Source organism: Chanos chanos, chromosome 6 (genome assembly GCF_902362185.1).
Source record: "Chanos chanos chromosome 6, fChaCha1.1, whole genome shotgun sequence".
Taxonomy (NCBI): domain Eukaryota; kingdom Metazoa; phylum Chordata; class Actinopteri; order Gonorynchiformes; family Chanidae; genus Chanos; species Chanos chanos.
Genome location: NC_044500.1, coordinates 46,499,392 through 46,522,234, shown reverse-complemented (window position 1 = coordinate 46,522,234; position 22,843 = coordinate 46,499,392). Strand labels below are relative to the sequence as shown.

Genomic DNA, 22,843 nt, shown 5'->3' with positions numbered 1-22,843 from the left:
TGTTTTTGTTTGAAAATGGGTGCAGCCATGTGATTCTTACGTTACAGATGCTTGTGAATTTCCAGTATCATATGTGCGTAGCTGTGACACACAAAGGCTGTTATGGGATTGTAGATTTATGTACTGCATTGAGAAGACTAGTTCACTCTGTGGTGGAAAAATACACACACACACACACACACACACACACTCACGAATGTTACTGATTCATGTTTGAAGTCAAACTCATAAAGCTATCGTACAACTGTAGACAAATCCTCATATATACATATAAGTCATGGACATTTATGTGTGGATAATTATATAAAACTGCACTTAAGGTGGATCATATCTATGTCAAACACTATCTATCTATGTGTGTGTATATATACATATATATATATATATATAAAATACCCTCATGCCTTTGCTTTCATGTGAAAAGAATAGGATATGTTATGCACGGTGATGTCACTCTGAGTGGGGAGTGGATTATCCCTCTGATCTGAACTGGTTGAGCACTCAGCAGTGGAGGAAGATTGACGAGGATTTTTGCTCGTGAGATGCTCCATTTCATATTGATGTCTCTGTATAATTACAACACGTTTGTTTGTATGTATGTATGTATGTATGTATGTACGTACGTACAGATATTTTTTCAATTAAGACTCAATGCTGAAAGTTCTCGTCTTTGATTCTCTTATTATCTTGTCTTTATTTTTCCATGAATTGTTTATTTATTTATTTTCTTTTTTGAAATTCTGTCCTGTCCTCTAAAGAGACAACCCCCCCCCCCCCCCCCCCCCCAGCGCGTGCGTTACCCTTAGATCTTTTCATTTCTGTCATCCTCTCCTTCGCCCCACCCAAAGTCACTCTGTTTCTTTGAAGCGCTACGTCCATTTACTGCTTTCATCCACTGAATATTTTAAGGGAAGGCCAAACGGAAATGCAAACACAAAGGCGGAAAACCGAAGGCCCGGTTGAACAAAGAGTGTTGGCCCAGAGTGCTCTCTCAGCTGAGGGAACAGCCTCAGCCTGTTTCATCGACTTCTACGCCTTTTGTTTGTTTGACCCTTTTGTTAAGTGGAAAATAGCTCCTGTAGGTGAGGTCTGGTCACGACTTGTGCATGAGTGGACGCAGAACGGCATTTGCGTGTGAGACTGAGAGAGAGAGACAGAGAGAGAGAGTGTGTGTATGTATCTGTGTGTGTGCATGTGAGAGAGAGAGTGTGTGTGTGTGTGTGTGTGTGTGAGAGAGAGAGAGAGAGAGTGTGTGTGTGTGTGTGTGTGTGTGTGTGCATGCACGCAAGAGTATTTCTACCCATTTAGCTTTTTTTTTTTTCTTTCATGAAGGTTACTTTTTTTTTTTTTCTTTTCAGTTCAGTTCTCTCTTTCACTTAATTCTTTCTCTGCTTTCTTTTTTCCCCCTCTGTTACATGTCATTGTCCTCCTTTTGTTTTCCTCTCTCTCGCTCTCTCTCTCTCTCTCTCCCTCTCTTTTTTTCTTTTCTTTTTCTGTCCTCCTCCTCCCTTGTGTCTGTCTTTCTTCATTGTGTACACCAATCCCATTATGTTTCAGATAGGATTACAGTGGAACCTTTTGAGAGTTGACTGGCTGAGCCTCCAAAGCCAGCTTTGATTTAAGGAGCTCTACCAGGGGACTCCCTAAAGATACACAACAAGCTTACGCATAAAGGGCGAGAGAGAGAGAGAGAGAGAGAGAGAGGGAGAGAGAGAGACACAAAGATGAGGAAAACTGTAGCGGTATTACAAAGACTTTTAAACACAGTGGACATTTGTGGAACTTCAACATCTGATGTAATCTGGGCGAAAATTTTTACCCTCGCGTGTTTGAGAGATTTGACATCTACATTCCAGCTGGAACAGAAACGTCAAGCCTGTCAGGCTGTTTGGTTTTTTTTAAATGACATATTTACATTTCTCTATCTCCCTCTCTCTCTCTGCCCCCCCCCCCCCTTTTCTCTTTGGGCTTTTCCCTCCATCTCGGCCCTGATCGTTCGTTCCAAACATTTGCTGTATCAGTGTGAGAGCAGATGGAGAGGAATTAGGGTATTTGGGGTATTAGGGTTTGGAGATCTGTTGGCATTCACCATCCGGTTGGCTCTCTGTTTCTCTCTGTAGACAACGGGAAAACTCTCCTATCAGCCCAGCACAGACACACTACACAGCATTTCCTCATAGTGGGAAGGATGACTGCATTAACATGTCTGTAAAATGCCCATCAATTCCTTTGTTCTTACCAGTGGAGACAGAAATCATATAAAGTAGCGGCTTGTATTTGTAAATGTGTGCGGTTTATCTGTGGTCTATGATCTGTAGGAGCACAGATGTGTGTCAAATTAGAAGTATATGGAACCTAAACGAGGTCTTTCCTCCTGATAAATGTCCTCTACTGAGCTTAGCATCTGCTCTTTGGTCCCATGTGCGAGCTGCTAGTGTGCACCTGTAAGCAATGGGATGCCTTAACGTAGCTCCTGTGTCATGTCAGGTCGAGAAAGGTTGGGGGGGGGGGGGGGGGTGTCACACTCACAGATTATTTAACACAGTACTCGGCAAAACAATTCAAACAATGCATGAAGAAAGTTTAACGGCCTGTTTGGAGCTTCGCGTGAATAATCGTTGAATACGTCACTGTGCAGGTAGATTCTAGGACGTATTGAAAAGGAATGTGACGTAAGAATGCGCGTGCCTGCACGTGTAGGCTATGCCTTTCCTAGGCAGGTAATATGGTGACTCCCAGTGGCAAAATTATGCAATGAATCGCCAGAGTGCACTCGACTGGACACATTGAAGGCCATGTCAAATTACAAAGACCGTCAGTTCTGAAATGTTTGATGAATATTCGAGGGGAGATTTTATACAGTGTTTTCTATTATCCATGAAGACGCATCACTGTTTAAGTGAATGCGTTTCACTAAAATGCCAAGATTTCTTTGTCCCCGTAGAAGAAATGGGACGTTTTACCAAACAATGTTTTCCTCTTCTGTTAATGTTCGGGGATAATTCTGCTGTCGTCATATTTTTTTCCCCGGGAGACAAGGGCTGTGAGTTTAAGGAAGAAAATTCGCAGTGTGGAGAATTGAGAGAGCCTCGCCCTTGGAATCTGAGAGGAGGCTGCGATTGAGGTCCCGCACGAGAAAGTGTAAAAAATATCTTAAATTCTAACACATTTCTCAGAAACAACAGGGTCTAAATCGACGTAGATCCAAACAACAGACACTCATTTTTCAGAATATGTCTTCACAGCCACACGATCTTTAATGTAAGTAATATTAACACGGAGTGCCTCAATTACAATATCTGTCAAATACGTATGTAATTCGACACATGAACCTGCGCAACGACAAGTAAACACAAGTATAATCAGATTTTTGTGCAAACGAAGCTTTTCCTAATTTCTAATTTGTGTTTAGGCCGATTTAATACATTATTTTTTACTTTTCACTCTCTGTTAAGCTTAATACACAAGGCCCCTATTGGTTGGACACAAACATCAAAATGTGTCACAATTGAAGATGCAGTCCTCCTGCTGTTTATTTAGATGTGTCTGTTTTTGTTATTTCTTTCACAGCTATTTACTGTTCCTTTACACTTCATTTAGTCGTGGAGCCGTGGTTACGGCATTCTTGATCCTGATTAAAGTAGCCTAATAGTACAGCAATTGTGCAATCATGTCTTTCTAGAGTAAGTGGATAACTAAGTGTACTCATTGTGTCAGGCATTGTTTAGCCAGTGTCTAATTATACATTACTGTGTTGGAAAAACGCTGATGTGAAGTAATGTAAAATGCACCACGCAAGTTAATACAATCAGCAAGGTTAAAATGATTAATGAAACATGGCAGTGTGCTGTTGGCCAGTCTATACCTACAGATCTTTGTTCTGTATTTTTAGCAGGCTGTTCAGACGACGCTGCTCTACGAGAGACAACCAAATGACACTTCTTGCCGTTCCCAAAGTGGTAACCAAACCTGGGCCAAAAAACCCCCTATCCTTAACACTCCCGAGACAAAGAAAGAACACTTCTAATGGGTTGACTCCGATAATTAAGTCGACAGGGTTGTGTTACAGCCGTGTTTAACGCTGTGCTTAGTGCCCGGGACAAGCTATTAACCACAAAGACAAAGGCTTGATAAAAGTTATCACTGTATTGAGGACTTGGGATAACTTTCATCTTTTCACTGCTGAGAGATGTTTGGTGCTCCTAATAAATTCACCCCTTGTTTTATTCATTCAAGCCAGAGAGAGAATTAAAGAAAGGGGAAAAAAACCCCCAAATAAATAAATAAATCACGCAAACTAGTACTTCCTCCATCAAATATCCACAAATCTCATTTATTTGAGCAAGTTCTCAGAAATAACGCGTCGCTCTAAATGAAACTGCTCTGAAAACAAAATACTATTCAGTGTGTGTATATAATCTCTATAATCTCTAAAATGTACAGTAAGACAGAGATGATTGACAGCTCTCAGTGCGTGTTATTATTATTATTATTTATTATTTTTTTCCCTCAGTCCATGTGCTGCTTTAGACGGGCTGGCAGCTCGTCCAGTCTCTGAAGGACGTGCCGCGGAGGAACCTCCGGATGGCCATCACGGCCCAGCCTGTTCAGCAAGTATCCGTGGATACCGAGGGAACGGGACGCGAGGTAGTCGTTCAGGTAGTGGTCCCCGACGTGTGCGACGCTCGTGGGCGGGACCCCAGACTGCCGCAGGGCCTTGGTGAAGATGGCCGGGTCCGGTTTGGCCACTCCGGCGCTCTCCGAGGTTATTAAGAGGGTGAAATGGGACAGGAGATCGCAGCCCCGTAGAATCCCCTCCAAACGATTGTCAAAGTTCGAGACCACGGCCAGCTTGAGCCCCAGAGACACACACGCCTTCAAGGTGGGTTTGGAGTCAGGAAAGACCTGGTACACGGTTGAAAAGAGAAATGTTTGCACTGTTGGCTACTCAAAGTCTGTCATTGTTCAGTGTGAAATGTAGAACAAGGAAAAAATTTGTGTGATGGTGTAAGGTTTACATGACAGTCAGTGTAAAGTTTATGAGATATTGTAAGGTTTACATGACAGTCAGTGTAAAGTTTGTGTAATAGTAAAAAGTTTGTGTAATTATCAGCTAAAAATTTGTGTGATGAAACATTTGTTCTTGTACTAACTGCATACACACATGCAGCCAACAACCACACCATCTGACTTAATAACAGGGGAGAGGACCCCCCCCCCCCCAAAAAAAAAGAAGACCAAAATGAAGCTACTGAGATTTTGCAAAAATACCCAGTAATTTTTGAAAACATTCTCTGTCTTCATTCAATGCATCTTTTTCCATGAACAGTTAAGTTTCACTTCTTAGATTGCGCTGTACATTGTCTGTCCTCTCGTCCTCTTTTCATGGGACTGACCCACATAATTGGGCTGATGTCTTAAATTATGCCACACAGTTTTGTGGCTGGCACAAATAAAACACTTATCGTTCAAGCGCCAAGACTGACATGCGCAGTAACCAAAGCTATGGGAACAGGGGATGAATGCCAGTTAGCCTTACCTCCCAGTTCTCTGGGCTCTTGAAGTTATGGTACAGGTTGTGTGCCAGTGAGTCAAGTGTGGCTGGGTCCTGGACCCCGCACTGGGTGAAAGTGTTCCGCACCACTCCCTCCCACCAGGCCTGGCCCCCCATGCCCTGAGCGCTGCCATAGTTGGGATAGAGCTGGGCGTACTGCCGGTAGGCCTTTCTGAACGCCTCCTCCACCTGGGGAGCAGGTAAGCTTAGGCCCAGACGCCGGGCCTCCGCGCCGTACTGCTCCCCGACGGAGCGCCGCACCTTCAGCAGAGTGTCCTTCACATCCCAAAACACCCAGCGCAATGGTCCCCGCATAACACCTACACACACACACACACACACACACACACACAGGGAGACCAGGGTTACTACTGTGCATTCAGGTTACCCTCAGCAATTCCAAGGAGCATGCAAATATAGGAGAATGCGGTGATGTCATAATGGATACTGTGGAATCCTAAGTATGAGCCAACAGATTGTTCAGTTTCACTAGAGTTAACGCGTGACTGCAGCTCTCCGGACGGAGGCTTCCACGAGAGATTGTTCTTGGAGTCATGGCTTATTTAATAACAGCAAATGGCTGCGCTGGACAAGATTTGAAGAAAGGGTCTGCTTTTTCTGTTTTGTGCCCCCTAAAAAAAAAAGAGCTGGAACGTGGGCTTTGGGAAGAGCCTTGTGACGTCACTTAAAACGCTACAATTTAACAGACGGTGTAAATATTTCGAACATGCAACTTCAGTTAGTCGCCGAACGAACTATCCGAGACGGCTCGGACAGAAATTTCATACATAGATTGATTTAAACACAGAGGTCAATGACACCTGGGTCACAGTAGACTACGAATCGTCAAGTCATAATTTGCTAATAGGGAGATCTTTCATACATTAAACAGGGTAACCTGCAATGAACAATTAGGGTATTTCTCAGAAGTGTGACGCCAGCTCTGAGATTACGATGGGAATAATATAACCTGCAAGCCATACAGTGGCTAAGACCAAAAGTACGGCTTGACAGTGGTATAAGGCGGAAAACATGCAAGATAATCGGTACGTTTGCATCATACACATTATGACTTAATGTACCTGGTGCCCCCTGAGGGCCACAAAGCGGCCGTAACCCCCGACAAAATCTTGAGACTCCTTGGCTAGCGGTCTTTACGTTCAGGACTTGTCAGCCGTGGTGTGTCAAACTCCGAAAATAACACTCTGTGTAGCACTTCCGACACTGACGAAGGTTGTGTCAACATCTGCTCATTTTACAATGCTGCCCCCTACTGGTTAAGAAGGGAATAGACGCGGCACTTTGCGGAGCGATAATCTAACATTCTATTCACAATGCCTTAAGCGGTCTCGTAACGGTCTGTGTTAACAGCTGGACAGCTTGACCTAAATAAATGCAGTAGAAAGCTCACGCAAACACACGCATACGCAAGTATGAACACGAACACACACACACACAAACCTCATTCCCTTAGGAGCAGTCAGCTCTTCACTGATGTTGGGAGAGGGAATATTATATATATGTATATGTATATATGTATATGAGGGGCGTACATACATACATGGATATACACACATACAATGTATGTATATGAATAAAGAGGTTAAATGTGATTCAAACTGCTTGCTGGCCGGGGTTAAACGCATTCAGAAAACGCATACGATAAAGGAGGAAAGACACTCTGAGATGCTGTGGAAAAACCATAGATTTTAATAAAAAACAAATATTAATAAATTACACATTTAACAGTGAATATATTTCAAAATATATCCAGAACTCAATCAAATTTTATAAGCCGGAAACCACGTGGAAGATTGCCCATAAAAGTCTGATGTTTACCATGCCTTCCACTTGGCCAATCAAAAGTCACTAATTCCAGAGAGCCAGTTAATTTTGCCAACAAACCCAGATGACTCAAAAACATCTCTGCCAGCCCCTCACTCGGCCCTCTGACGTTCCCCGCCCGCCGTAAGAAAGCTGATTGGCTGAGCTGGTTCTCGGGAGGGGCTTTGGCTCTCGGTGCTCATTCTGGATTGGCTGTCAAAGCCAGAGTTTTTGATTTTCCTGGTGGTGGGCCGATAGTGGGCCACAGCCTGCATGATATCAGCGGCGTTCCAGTGTTGCCGGGTCAGCGCATGCTCCAGTCTGAAAGGCCCGTCCCGGGTCCGGCGGACGGCTGCGCAGACGGCAGAACTGCGCAGCTCCAAGCCCACCTCATGCAAAACTCTGCGCAAATAACGCTGGGTCTCGTTCACACACTGCACCTCTGACAGGGGGAGAGAAAACAGCGCGATAACTTGTTTAAGGGGAAGATGTAGGAACAATTAGGACAGATATTTATGTAAATAAAGCCATCCGTTCTGCTCCAGACGCTCTTAAGACGCCTGTTTTCCTTGTCAGTGAAGTTCTAGAAACTTAACCTGGGGTGAGGTACACATCCGGGAAAGTGGCTGCCAAGGATAAAGTGAAGACAATGAGCGTGCATGCGTGGGCGTGAATAATGCTGATTACCCAGAGTAAAGTGGGGAGGCTTAAAGCTTGCGCAGCGTATGCCAATCAGGACCGGAGGAGATTTGTCCTGTGGGCGGAGCCTTCCTCTCACTGCCAGCTCGTAAGCCTCCTGAGACTGTGGGTCAACTTTGGAGTACCTGCACAGGTGAGACGAGGCATTACTGGCTTTCTGACAAAGGGTGTCAAGAGACGTCGTAAGACAACTGGCATCCCTTAGCAAACGAGTCAACAAGTTCAGAGGCACCTACATAATCAAAGCTTTCTGATTGGTTCCCTGAATCATAGCAAGCACTCTGTCCAGTTTGTCCCTGGTAATGTGATCTGAAAGAAAGACACACACACACACACACACACACACACGTCGGAGAAAAGTTTAGGGAGTAATTGTACAAGTATTAAACATCTCTGCATAGGACCCTATGCTTTAACTAAATTTTAACAGACATCTCCCCAAGCTGTACAAAAGAGTTAGTCACATTATATTATCACGGTTACAAGTGCACAATATGCATCACAAGGTACAACTACCTAAAATCACATTTTCCCCCGACAACTTTTGCACATAAAAAAAAAATCCCTTACCATACGTGGTTCTCTCGATGATACGCCCGTTGTGAGAGAAATCGTCTGTGGCCGTCCCGAATTCACCTTCTAACGTGTAATCCTGCACAACAACCATAAAAGGAATGCCAGGGTTAACAGCTGTGTCTGGCCAGATGTGATCCAGACTGGACTCAGAGATGCACCATTAGAGAGACAGAGAGAGTGAGAGTGAGAGTGAGAGAGAGAGAGAGAGAGAGAATAAACTCTGTGTGATTTTGCTCAGGTATGTAAACGTAAATGTCTACTACTACTTTAGATCTTGGACTCTGGAAGAAAGGGTTTTGAGTATAGTCACAGAAAGCAAAGAGAATATTACGTTCACCGCTAACTCTCTGAAGAAAATGTTTACAAGAATAGGATGAAGTTTCGAGGACACACACAACAAAGAAAACACCAGTAGTTACCCTAGTAACGTGAGCATGGTAGAGATTTGGAAGGACTGTGTTTCCCTGACCAACACCTAGGACTAAAAGAAACAGACAAGATCAGCAAACTTCTGCAAATAAAGTATGGAAGAGCATTAGAAATGCCAGTATGTTTTTTTTTTTTTTCCTGAGGAATTGAGTTCACTCAAATTCTGCAAAATTGCTAAATGAACAGATGTAAACATAAATGTACCCAGAACTCCAGAGGAAAACGCATCTAAACAATGCCCCACTCCGACACGAACTTTCTGGAACTGTGGTCCTGTCACTACAACACAAAATGAAAAGACATACAATTAGAACAAAGAATAAAGAGTCTACAATTAGTATGAAAACAGACAAATGGCTTACGACTCTTAGTTGTAATATGCTATGTGCTAATATTGCAATGCTAGACATGCAACAGAGTCCATAAAGCAAGTGTTGGATGGGATTCTATAACTTTTGCCTTAAAACTGGCGTATTAAATATGCTGACAAAATGATGCAGTATGGAGAAAGGAGCTTTGAGAGACAAACGATATTCGCGACTATTGTCGCACAGTTGTGAGCTATGCCATACGCTTGTCTGTCAAGCGTTTGACTGAATTATGACGTCAGTTTTATTTGATCGTCACTGACAGTATGTTACCTTTGGCCGGACAGTTTACCTACCCAGGGGATGGTCTGATAGAGCGGGGAGTGCAGACACAGATACAGTGAGATCTGTGCTTTCTGTGGTCTGTCCACTGGGCAAAGCCGCCTGAAACTGCACCAAACGCCGGGGAGCGGGGCGAGGTGTAGCGTCCACGGCTGTAGTCAGAGAAACAGAGAAAGAGATTAAGAGTGACAAGGGGAGGTTCTGATCGACAAAGACAACGGACAACAACATTTCAACACGATAAATTCAGTTACTCCTTTATATCGACATCATAAAAATGTCTTGCCCTCGAAGCAAACATTTGTTAACTTACAGCATGTATCAACACTAACAGGATATAGCTGGCTTTCCCCGGGAACACAACGGTAACCTCAGTACGGAAAAAAACGTCATTTATTCGGACGCAAGGACTTCGAAAGATATTCTTAGCTTACCCTTCAGTATGTTCGTCTCTATGGTATCTCGAACAGTTTTCCAATGAACACCTGGTGGTTTATAAACAGCAAACAGGCCCTCTAGTTTACGGAATAGTCTCACTGCGGGCTTCACGCTAGGCATCGCTGGAGAAGGTCGTTCCACTAAGCAAGAGATTCTACACGCAAAATTTCAAGCGTAAAAACTGAACACATGAAAGCAATTTGTTCTATTGTAGCTGTATACTATGGCGCCCATCAGAACAGAATGTTATGAGAATAAACAATAAATGTTATCTAGTGACTTGTGAAGTGAGACAACAGCGTGACGGTTTCTTCGTCTTCCTAAAGTGTAAGCTCAAGTGAAAAGCACTGCCGCCTAGCGCCCGGGAAGAATCTTCTGCGCGTTTTTCCGAGAGGGTTCCTCTGCATGTTTTTCGGTGTTCTTTATTTAAAACGTTTTTTTCATGGAGCATCTTATCATTAAATTCAACAGCATTATACATTAACACAATTAGAAATTGCATAAGAAAACAATTACAAATTCAAGAGTCACATTCTTCACAAAAATTCACAAAAGAAGCTTTTTGGCTTGCAGGGTACGCGGGTCGCTTTTTTTTCTTTTATACATTGTGTGACGTCTCTGTACATTATTCAGTCTTTCGCTGAAAAGAGGAAAAGAGGCATTTTCATTAAAGACCATTTTTTTCTAATTGTAAAATTTCCGATATAGGCTATATTGTAAAAAACGATTTACAAAAATTGATCCTGACCATTTCCTGTTTCATGACAATAATACAGAAATATATCCCTCTCATTCAGTTTTACTCTTGTGTTAGCTCTCCTCGATAAAAAAAAATATAACTCTATATCATTTCAAAACAATTCTGAGCACGTACATTCATAAATTAAATGAGTGAGAGTTTCATTTCCCGTTCCCATCAAACACGTTTATCTTTTGGATTTTTGACGAATCGGGTAATTACATTCTTTGCTGGATGTCTCAGATGGACATTTTAAAAAGATATTTTCTTAATCTTACTGGCGAGGCAGTATTTTCTAGGTCCCAAAGTAACAAAAAACTTTCCATCGACTATTAATCAGTTTGAATTTCCAGTGTCGTATACCTTGAAGAATGGTTACATCAATCCATCCTTCTAATGTAAATATGCATTATTACACTTTTTTTTGCTAGTGTTATTACCTAATATCATGTAATATCACCTCACTGAATACACTGTCGTTAATTCCTGTAGCCGACTCTCCACCGACTCTCCATCAAATTGACCACCGAGTGCAACTACAAAGTAGCTATTTACGAGTAACTGGGAATCCATTTTTTTGTCAAATAAATCATATATAGGTACATAAGCAACTGTCTTTATTCAGCAACCGTTTAGCAAACATTTTACCATTATAATACAAATTTATAACGAATTAAGATTTTTATTTTCTTTGAACCGAATGTCCTTACTGTTACAAATAAAAGCTGTGGGAATTTTCGGTGCTCTCCTGAAATGATGGAAATCGTGTGTCCGTTGGCGCCTTGTCAGACAGGGTTGCCAACTTCACCGAAAGAAGATAAGGGACAACTAAATTTTAGACACATACATTTTTAATTGTTCTCGTTCTGGGGAGAATTTCTTCAAAAAGCAGGCCGTAAACGCGCATTTGGTTATTATTATACTATAAAACGTATTATATAGCTTCTATGTTTTTTTCTGAGGCATATCCCTTGACATCGCACGCTCCACTACGGGCAACTGAAAAAAAAATCGCTTGCACAGTGTACAGTTTACTTTGTAATCATTGCCATTAACCTTGAAAGCCCATGAGAATTCTGTTTCTTGCTCGGGTCGGTATTTTTGTAATCTTTTTCATAGTATAGGCGGGGGACCGCGTGAAGAGGATGTCATATCGATAGCAACGTTCAAATTTAGCGTCCGTAAAATGTGGTAACAGCTAATGCGCTGCAACGGCACACTCCCACAAATCACAAGCCCATTCAATGCTGGGATGTCGGAGAGCTTCTTTCTCCATTGGCGTTAATTCTAATCTGTAGACTGAGACTTATTTACGAAACTGAAACGTATTTTTTTCTTGAAACAACCAAATTCAAAAATACGGAACAAATTGTCCCGTGCTGATGTAACACAGAGCTAAATATTGCTCTCCTTTTAACGGGACGGTTGGCCGGCCACAATGTCAATGCTATTTATGATGTAGGCACACCTAAAAGTTTGCAGAGATATACGAAGTTACGTATCTAAAACGAAAAAGTAACAAATATTTTTTCTTCCAAAAATCATGCTGATATGTTCTTACAATCGTAATAATTGTTCTGCAGTAATACCCCATAGGATTGCATTGTATGGAAGCCCTAAGATTCCATGGACTTACATTTAATTTAGACTCCGTTTTCTCGCGCGCTGACATGTACCTGCTCCTTCTCTTGTAACTCTTTACAATGAACTACTAAACTACACAGGCCTATAGCAAAGCACAGGCAGCTTGACCATTATTTTGGTAACACAGGAAAACAGCTGTTTTCTCGAGATCTCGAATTAATTATGTCATTATCTCTAGAAAACAATGTTTCGTTATTTTGTGATAATTACATTAATAAGTCGAGATCTCTAGAAAACAAAGGAAAATAACGCGTTATCACGAGAAAACGGAATCTAAATTAAATGTAAATCCGTGCCATTGGTACAGATCTTGTTTTAACTATTTTCCCCGTGAAATTAAACTGCTGACAGCTGATCCGCTGTTTTAATATTAAAATCAAGTGTTATCTTGGGTGATAATCCTGTCGATCCTGAAAAAAGTTAACACACCCTCTGGTTTAAGCAAGAATTCTCGAGTGGAAATCAGACCAAACTACATACACCAGCTCTACAGGTTTTATCTAATACAGCCGTTTTTTTCTTTTCTTTTCAAAGCAAAGCTGCTCCTAAAACTGGCCCTAGAAATACAAGCCTAAAGGTTCTGAGGGTAATTCCGTTGAGAGCATATTTAGCTCTTCATCAAAAGCAAAATTTACAAAATTTACAGTTTTGATATTGCAATTATCCAGCTCTCGGTCGCTGAAACACTACACACACATTAATCATGATCGTTCTCTTCGTGGGCGTTTTTATTCTGCCGAGGAAGTTGCTTTTTTTCAGGGTCGATTCGCTACAATAAAGATCTAATGCACTTTTAGTGCCTTTCTCTTTGAGTGTAATAAAGATATGAATTTATGCACAAAGGGCTTTGTGATTTTTCTTTATTTTTCTTTTGTCTAGTAATCGACCAATGGCTGGGAATTATTGGACACATAATTGCCTTGTCTCTGTGGGAGAAGTGTGTTTGTGCAAGAGGAAAGATTGCGTGAGGTGAAACAACGCTTCGTCGGAGCGTAGGCGAGCCCGGAAAACATCCACAATCGGTCTAATCTCCTTGTCTGAGTAAATTTATAATTGACCGTGACGGCCAGCACTTACTGTTTTCTTTGTGTGAGGGGAGAAAATCTTTGTGTCACGCCAATCAAGATATTTGCTGTTTGGACTGAAAGGATATATGAGAAAGACAGACATCACGCAGGTGTTCAAGGGTTTGAAATAATTGCCACGTAAACGCGACCAAGATGAGGTTATTAAATATTTAATTATATTGTGGCATCGCTGGGGAGAGCAGGGTTCTACCATCATGACTCTGTATGTAAATAGTTGCGCGTTCTCATGTTACTGTTGTTCCGTTTGCCTGGTCTGGACATCAATACTCCCCCACACCCTCCCTCCATGTGCTGTGTTCTGTTCAAGGTTTGTTCTCAGTAGAGTATTCTGTTTAACATTGTCTTAAAGTGTTCTACTGAACATTGCCTTTGTAAAGGCATGACTTGCAATGTTCCAAAAGAACAGTCTTCCTCTTCTGTCATTTCTCTTGCTGGGTCACCATAGCAACTAGTACCACATTAGCGTGAGAAGAGGGATGATGATGGAAGACCACATGAAGATTTAATGAAGGGACAAGATATGAGAAGATTCTGCTCCAGACAAAGTGGACAGAGTCGTGGAGGACATGGCAAGGCCCATTGAAGAGCGGCTGACAGTGCTCCAGGAGGAGTGCACTGAAAGGAAACACCAACGGAGAAGGACCACTGTCAGTGCTGAACATAGGGTACGAGGACAGTAAGCGTCCCCAGGGGCCTTAACTGTTGCCTGGCTGGGTGCAAGGGAGAACACACCTCAGAGATGAAGTGCAGTTCTCACTGAGGCTAAGGAGTGCAGAGCTTTTTATACATTAAGACAGACTGCCAAGGACATGTGGCAGGGAATTCCAAGAGCGGTGCATGTCGTGTGCATTGTTAATATTCCTGTTGAAATGCTGGAGGTGTTTTGTGGGTACACAGGAAGAAAGGAGTTTCAATAAAGATATATGCTGTGTCCGAAATCATTCGCTCATTCACTGCTCCCTACACACTATGTAGTGTTTGGTGCATAGAACACTCACCAGGGGATAAGGATATCCGATTGGTCTGTAAAGACTCTCTGCTTTCACGAGACAGGCCGCAATGCATGATGGTCTAAGGTGATCGATGTAGGGTACATCAGTTGTACCCTACTTTTCACAATGCATTGTGGGATACTTTGAGTGCACTATATAGGGTATAACAATTCTCACTACACATTTGGACAGCACTACAAAATGGCAAACTCACTATATAGTGCACCACGTAGTGAGTAGTGAGTGATTTTGGACACAGTGACAGAAAACGAAACCGTGTCAGTGAGAGAGTTAGTCATTATATCAGGGATTAAATTTGGCGATATACTGTTTAATTTGTCAGTAAAGCAGAAATGTAACACTGGTGACGAGGACAACGCTGATTTTAGTTAGTTAAATATGCAAGTTTAGTGAGTTAGCATGGAGAAATCCAGAATTCAAAACTTTGCATACAGAGCCAGCTGCACTAGATTTCAGGTGGAAGAGGTAGCTAACATTGTTCCAACTGTATGTGTAACCGACTCTGCGTTGTGTATGACACTGGGTTCAAACTGGCGTCCCTCGGGATGGGAGGCGGGCGTGCTAGCAAGGAGGCTAAAACCCACAGGCATTATTGTCTGTCGCTAGTACGCCTCTTATCGTGTCGGGGGAGTGGGGTTATACTCACTGCGCAGTACTCTACTCGCTAGCTACCGTTACATATGCCGATGGAAAAGGACTCATTATGGATGATACTTCACCGCCGGCTACACGTGATCTGCTACTGCATCTCGCTGGACTAGATGTTTTCTCGACTCTGGCGGACACGGGTGTCACAACGTACTACTAAGCAGCAGTCGACGCATTGAACTGGTACCTGGTGCCACAGGTCAATGCAGCGCTAGCAAGACACGCGTTTTAAAAGATGCGTCAGAAGCCATGTGAGACGGTGCAGCGGTTTGCACCCCGCCTGCGACAAGCGGTAAGAGACTGTGGTTATGGGGGAGATGCTGACAACCTGTGGGGGAGACTTCTCGGTCAGGGCCGGATGTGGCCGAGTCCCTTCTCCACACTAAGTGCTCTACTTCCTATACTAAGTTCTTCTTTTAAAAAAATAAATTCTAAGTTTCAAAAAGCAGTCAAAGTCTTCAGGAGTCCGATGCAGTGTAAGTTTATTGCATTCAGTAGTGAGCAAAATACAACAAACTGAGTCGGGTCCCAGGGAGTGACTGAATCTAATGCAGAAAATCATGCACTTATATCTAAAATTTTACCAGCATGCTAAACCTATGTATCCAATAAGCGCATAACACGGTTGTATGGTAACACCCCTTACATCATCTGTTTTTGCATGGTCCAACCCATTCGCTTCCAGAAATTTCCCCAAATTTTCCCAGAATTTCATTATTCCATACATCACTGTTTCCGACTTCCTTTTTTGGCTAAGTAAAAAATGATGATTCAGCCATGTCCTTACTTTGCTTTGGATACTCAACCATGTCCCCGATCTCACCTCAGATATTTTACCCCTTAACACAGGTGTTCGTTATCAAGCGATGGGCTAGTCCACGCAAGGCGGACACTGAAGCAACTACGCCCCGGCCATTACTTATGCTTCCCTGTCACTATAACCTAGATTTCACCCTTTTCATATTGCCTTCATGTTTTGCTGATTTTGCATTTTCCTTTTTTGGTATACCGAGGCCCTCTTCCATTGGTTTCAACTTACAGAGGCCTTCTTCCATTTCAGAGGCCTTCTTCCATTTCTCCAACAAACCAGATAAGAGATTCAATTTTGAGTAAAGGGACATCAGAATATGTACGCAGAAAGTTACTAGAAGAGGGTCGTGGACTGACACTAACCTGTGCACTGACAATTGTAGTGTATGGACCTATTTTGTTTGGCGCAGTTGTACCCCCGCTACCTGTGTTCTGTGGTGTGTTTGATTGATGGTTGCCATGACTACTTAGTAAGGAGAACAGTCCGTTATACCGCAGCTTCGTGTCCGTATTTATATTCATTATATGGTTGTAACAAACACAACAACAATAGCTTCCTGCTGCGAGGAAGCGGCATATTCAGCAGAGTAGGAAGGCTGAAAACAAGACAGGTCGGTTTGCACGTTGACCCAAAGGTGAGACCTGTTGACCAGTTGCTCAGACACATACCGTTCAACCCAAGGGGGGCAGTAGAGTCCAGGATTAAAGAATTGATGGACTTGGACATTACTGAACCTGTGAATGGGCCAACCCCATTGGTAAACTCAGTTGTGATCATCTCAAAACTGAGAAATGATGTCTGGATATGATGAGGGTGAGGGATCACTTTCCTGTTCCCATTGAGGATGAGTTTAAGTTTTCCGTGATTACACACTGTGAACAGTGAATTTGTCCTCTGCATTTAACCCATCCAACACACCAGTAGTGAACACACATACCAGACGCAGGAGCACTGGGCAGCCTTCCTTGGTTAAGTTCTTGCTCAAGGGCACACAGCATGGGAATCGAACCGGCAACCCTCCAGTCACAAGCCTGGTTCTCTAACCTTTAGACCTGGTGTGAGCTGCTCCAGGGTATGAATGGCTCAACGCTATTCAGCAAGTTGGATCTGACATGGGGTGACCATCAGCTTGAGCTTACTCCTGAGCCATGTGACATCACCACATTCGCAGTGCTCAGCGGAGTGTACAGATACAAGAGGCTGCTATTTGGTGTATCTTCAGCCAGCGAACAGTGTCAGCATGAGATGGCTAGTGCCCTAGCTGAGACCTGAAGGCGTAGAGATGATCTCAGATGACGGGATCATGCATACCCGCGACCAAGAGGCACATGACAGACGGCTGCATGTGGTCATGGCGAGGCGCAGAGAAGAGTGGACTAACACCGAATCCAGAAGAGTGCCAGTTCAGCATGGATAGACTGATTTTCCTGGGAATTCTGTTGTCGGTGAACGGCATCAGGCCAGCTGAGGAGAGGGTACGAGCTGTTACGGAGGCACGGGAGCCGGAGAACGCCACAGAGGTGCGGCGCTTCCTCGGGCTTGTCGGTCACGGCAGCAGATTCATTCCCATAGTTTGCAACACTGACAGAGGCACTGCGATGTCTGAAATGGAAGGACACACCTTTCGAGTTTGGGCCAGGACAGAAACAAGCTCTCAATGCCCTTAAGACAGAGCTAGCCAGGGCTACAACCCTAGCTTACTTTGACAAAGACGCACCAACACAGTTGATAGCAGATGCGACTCCTGTTGGGTGAGGCGCAGTACTGGTACAAAGCCAAAAAGGGTGTTAAAGTTCCTGTATGTTATGTGAGCCATAGCCTGACTGACTGTGAACGGAAATACTCTCAGACACAGAGAAAGAGAGAGAGAGGCCTTGGGACTGGTTTCGGCCTGTGAGAGACTGCATCTGTACCTCTGTGGGAAAAAAATTCGATCTGGTCACTGACCATGAACCAAGTAATCTATGGTCCCCATTCTAAATCATGTGCACGGATAGAGTGGTGGGTTCTTAGGCTACAGCCGTATGAATTCAAAGTGGTCCACAATGCAGGAAAAAACAACAACAGTGAAGCAGGGGGAACAGGAGCATGGGGCGGATGAGTGCGTGAGGTTCGTGGCAGTGAACGTGAGCAAGTCAGTCCATTCTAGTGGTACTGCATTACTTCAGTCTTTACTGTGAATATGACATTGTGACCACCACCACAACAGAAAAGGTCAGAGATAATCTGGAGTCAATCTTCAGTAGACATGGACTGTCAGTCACGTGCAAATCTGACAATGGACCACAGTTCAGATCCGACCAGTTTAGACAATACTGTGAAGATAATGGAATCACACTCATAAAAGCCACACTGAGGTGGACTCAGTCCAATGGAGAAGTTGAGCGTCAGAACGCAACGCTGATGAAGAGAACAAGCGAATCAGGATTGCTCAATCAGAAGGACTGGATTGGAAAAAGGAGTTGAGAAAGTATGTGACTGTCCACAGAAGCGTCAGCCATGCCACAACAGGTAAAAGCCCTGCCGTACTGCTGTCCAACCGAAAGCTGAGGGGAAAGTCGACAGAACTCATTGAACTGCACGCTGATCGGGAATTAAACACAGAGCAAAAGGCAAAGAGTAAGGCGTACGCAGACGCTCACAGAGGAACGCAGCAGTCAGAGGTCAGTGTCGGTGACAAACGTACTCTTGAGACAAGACAAAACTTCTCACCGACATTCAATGCAACGCCATGCAAAATCGTCAGCAAGACTGGAAATCAGGTCATAGAGGAATCGCCGACAGGACCACAACATGCTAGAAACACCACCATTGTTAAGAGATGCAGAGGAAGTGAACTGAGACAGGAGACACGTCATGAAAGGGAGAAAACACAGGAGGGTGAGGGCGCAGAAACCAATGCGATAGATGAAGACATGCACACCACTGTTTCTCAGACTCCACAGACTGAAAATGACACTGACACACACGTTCATACAGACACGCCCACCAGGCCGGACACTGACACACACGTTCATACAGACACGCCCACCAGGCCGGACACTGACACACACGTTCATACAGACACGCCCACCAGGCCGGACACTGACACACACGTTCATACAGACACGCCCACCAGGCCGGACACTGACACACACGTTCATACAGACACGCCCACCAGGCCGGACACTGACACACACGTTCATACAGACACGCCCACCAGGCCGGACACTGACACACACGTTCATACAGACACGCCCACCAGGCCGGACACTGACACACACGTTCATACAGACACGCCCACCAGGCCGGACACTGACACACACGTTCATACAGACACGCCCACCAGGCCGGACACTGACACACACGTTCATACAGGCACGCCCACCAGGCCGGACACTGACACACACATTCATACAGACACGCCCACCAGGCCGGACACTGACACACACGTTCATACAGACACGCCCACCAGGCCAGACACTGACACACGTTCATACAGACACGCCCACCAGGCCGGACACTGACACACACGTTCATACAGACACGCCCACCAGGCCGGACACTGACACACACGTTCATACAGACACGCCCACCAGGCCGGACACTGACACACACGTTCATACAGACACGCCCACCAGGCCGGACACTGACACACACGTTCATACAGGCACGCCCACCAGGCTGGACACTGACACACACGTTCATACAGACATGTCCACCAGGCCGGACACTGACACACACGTTCATACAGACATGTCCATCACACAAGCACCCAGTAGACTGTCTGATTATGTTTTTGAGTAGTATGCATGCTGTTCATGATTTCATACCAGGAAAAGATTCCATACTGTTTATGATTTCTTATAAGGAAAGGATTTCTTACTCTTCATGATTTCTTATAAGGAATGCTATTTTTTTCTGTATACATAAGATGTTTTGCAGTTGGCAACTCCTTTTTTGTGTACTATGAAGAGATCTGTAATTGTTCCTATGGTAATGTTATGTTACAATAGCTGATTGGTTAAGGAAACTTAAAGGAAAATGGATACTGTTAAAATGTGGTCTTTAATCTGTGGCCGTCATGAGTTATGTGGATCATAAGCTGGTTCCAAGTTTCATTTCTTTAGCTGAGAGTTCAATTCCAAGAAAGGAGGGATGCCATGTCCATGGTTAATATTCCTGTTGAAATGCTGTAGCCAGGTGTATTGCGGGTACACAGGAAAACAGGGAATTTCAACGAAAACACGTCAGCGAGAGAGTGAGTCACCCCTGATATCAGGGATCAAATTTGGCGATTTCTGCTTAATTTATCAGTAAAGCGGAACCGTAGCAGTACAGACACCCAGTTCACTGCTCCCCGAGTGGTACGGACTAAACAGTTTTACTCAGGCCTTGTCTTCTACATGATAAATGCTCTCTGTTCTCACACACAGATACATTCTTGCAGCATGCAGTGATTAAGCAAGCACAGATCCCTATCGTATTAATACTTCATCATGACGATAGTCATGTGGCACTTTCTCCTTACAGCTCCTGTATAAAGCAAAGTGATATTTTTCCCACATGGGGCACCCCATAAAATCCATGAGCCACCTTGCTACTGGGGACACTGGGGACTGGCTTGCCTGCTCTACCCCTGGGCGGAGATCCAATGCTAAGGCGTGGCCAGCAGAGCTCCATCCAACCCCCCAGCCCACCAGCCTCAGTGCTCTGTGGAGGAGCCCTGAGAAGCTTACAAGGCTCAGCTCCAGCTGGCATTAGTGTGCCCTGGACAGGACAAGATCAGGACGATAGTTCAGCTGGGCCTGTCTAAGTATGGATGTATGTGAGGTCTGAGGAGTGGAGAGAACCTGCAACGCTGAGACAACGCTTCAGAAGATGCCGAAACGGCAGACCAACAACGCGGCCAGCTGGGAACTAGGAGTCAGGCCATGAGGGAACACCTGGGGGCCATTACCGCTGATCTGTGCCAACTGGTTCGCCAGGACCACTCAAAAAATCCAGCTGAGATCTGAGATGATTTCGCCCTGCAGGCATTCCTCTGAGCACCAGCTCCTGAGCACCCGCAAGAACCAGCCTACCTGTGTCTTAACTCCCCTCACAGCCTGGAGGAGGCCCATGCCAACGCACAACGTGCAGAGGCCGTCCTGAGCTTCCTGTCCACGCACTCCTAACCCTGCAGTGCCATGGGAGGTGGGAGCAACCGTCAGCCAGAGGATGAATCCTGCAGATTTACCAGTGTAAGCCAGCGCAAATCCCAGTTCACCTGCTAGAGGTTTGCCATGACTGGTTGAGGGAACACAGTTTCAGAGCCCTAACTGACTCTGGTCCAACCGTCTTCATCGTTTGTGTGGGGTCCCTGACGATAACCGAACACCCACACCCAGAAGGCTGGACAGAGACAACAGCAAGACAAGGATGGTGGGAACAGCATGAACAGGAGCATGGGACCAGCTACAAGTGAATCATTGGGAGCAATGCTCAACCTTGGTCACAACAAGCTGCACAGGGAGGGGCTCTTCCCAGCATGCACTGCAACTGTATATGTAAATCTCCGTGTGTTCTCATGTTACTGCTATGCTGTGTTCGCCTGGTCCAGAGATGAGCACCCCTGTGTTGTGTTGTGTTCAAGACTTGTTCTCAATGAAGTGTCCTGTTTAACATTGCCTTTGTAAAGGCGTGGTTGGTGAATTACTCCAAAAGACCAGTGTTCCTCCTCTGTTCTTCTCTCCTGCTGAGTCACCATAGCAGCCATTGCTAAATTATCCATTATCCTGGACTGTCCATTTTAAGGATTTGGGAATGGTGGAATCAAACAAATGTGTGGCTTTGTAATTGTTTGTAAACATCTCTGTGTATTGCATTTTCACCAAGCCTGAGGGGTCCCATTTGATATTCATAATAATGGCATTGTTATCAGACATTGAGGACGTAATGAGAGAAGTATGTTCCTCAAAAAACCTTGAACTTGACTTTAAAATGCTATTTTGAATCCTTGGTTTTGGGTGTACACAGTGATCGGTGTATGTAGAAGATGTAAGAGATAACACTGCTCTGTAGTGTTTGCTTGTGACATGCAGTGCATCGGGGCAAGTGAAGAGCTAAGTTTCAAACCTATTTGCTTCTTTACTTGTTAGCAACTTTTATGTGAGCAACCGATGGAAAACATCCTCAAATGTTTTGAGTGTGGTTCTGTGATCTTTACAATGATAATTTGACCCTTATTTGCAATGTCATGGTGTCTTTCGTGGAAAACAGTTTGGATAATTGTTAACGTAATGACTGATTGCAGAATCTGCATATGCTGAGAAATTTTCTCATTGAGCACTTGATAATGAATCACACTGGGACCACTATGTGGTTTCAGTCCAATAAAGATAAGAATCGCTTTAGTGCACAATACAGCGTAACCCGCAGCGTTTTCTGAAAATTTAACAGGAAAACGCTCCCTAAAATCAAACATTATGTTCTACTGGAGAAAAATGAACTAAATGTACATGAAAGAAATATGCTTTGGGGAACTTTCAAAAATGTGTTAGAGATAGACAGAGAGTTAGAGAGAGAGAGAGAGAGAGAGAGAGATTTAAGTAGTATGCAATGTTAGTGTACAAAGTCTGTGTGTGTGTGTGTGTGTGTGTTTGTGTGTGTGTGTGTGTGTGTGTGTGTGTGTGTGTGTGTGTGCGTGCGTGTGTGGTCATAGGTTAGAGAGACGGACAGAAAAGGAAAGTGTGGGAATGAGGTAGTCAGT

The 22,843-nt window shown here is 44.1% G+C and overlaps 2 protein-coding genes across 2 annotated transcripts; both read right to left on the bottom strand.

Annotated features, from left to right (window-relative positions):
* Nucleotides 1–4,505: 4,505 nt before the first annotated feature.
* Nucleotides 4,506–6,737, bottom strand: hdhd3 (haloacid dehalogenase-like hydrolase domain containing 3). Its single transcript, XM_030777607.1, has 3 exons — nt 6,637–6,737; nt 5,540–5,874; nt 4,506–4,905 (listed from the first exon to the last, which is right to left on the bottom strand). Exons 2-3 carry the CDS (start codon nt 5,867–5,869, stop codon nt 4,510–4,512), a joined length of 726 nt encoding a protein of 241 aa, XP_030633467.1. The 5' UTR covers nt 5,870–5,874; nt 6,637–6,737; the 3' UTR covers nt 4,506–4,509.
* A 630-nt stretch (nt 6,738–7,367) lies between these two features.
* On the bottom strand, nt 7,368–10,334 carry trub2 (TruB pseudouridine (psi) synthase family member 2). The gene is made up of 8 exons (XM_030777720.1): nt 10,167–10,334; nt 9,747–9,884; nt 9,287–9,361; nt 9,073–9,134; nt 8,648–8,729; nt 8,314–8,386; nt 8,066–8,202; nt 7,368–7,820 (listed from the first exon to the last, which is right to left on the bottom strand). The coding sequence occupies exons 1-8, from the start codon at nt 10,288–10,290 to the stop codon at nt 7,492–7,494; spliced, it is 1,020 nt and encodes a 339-aa protein (XP_030633580.1). The 5' UTR covers nt 10,291–10,334; the 3' UTR covers nt 7,368–7,491.
* Between the last annotated feature and the right edge of the window lie 12,509 nt (nt 10,335–22,843).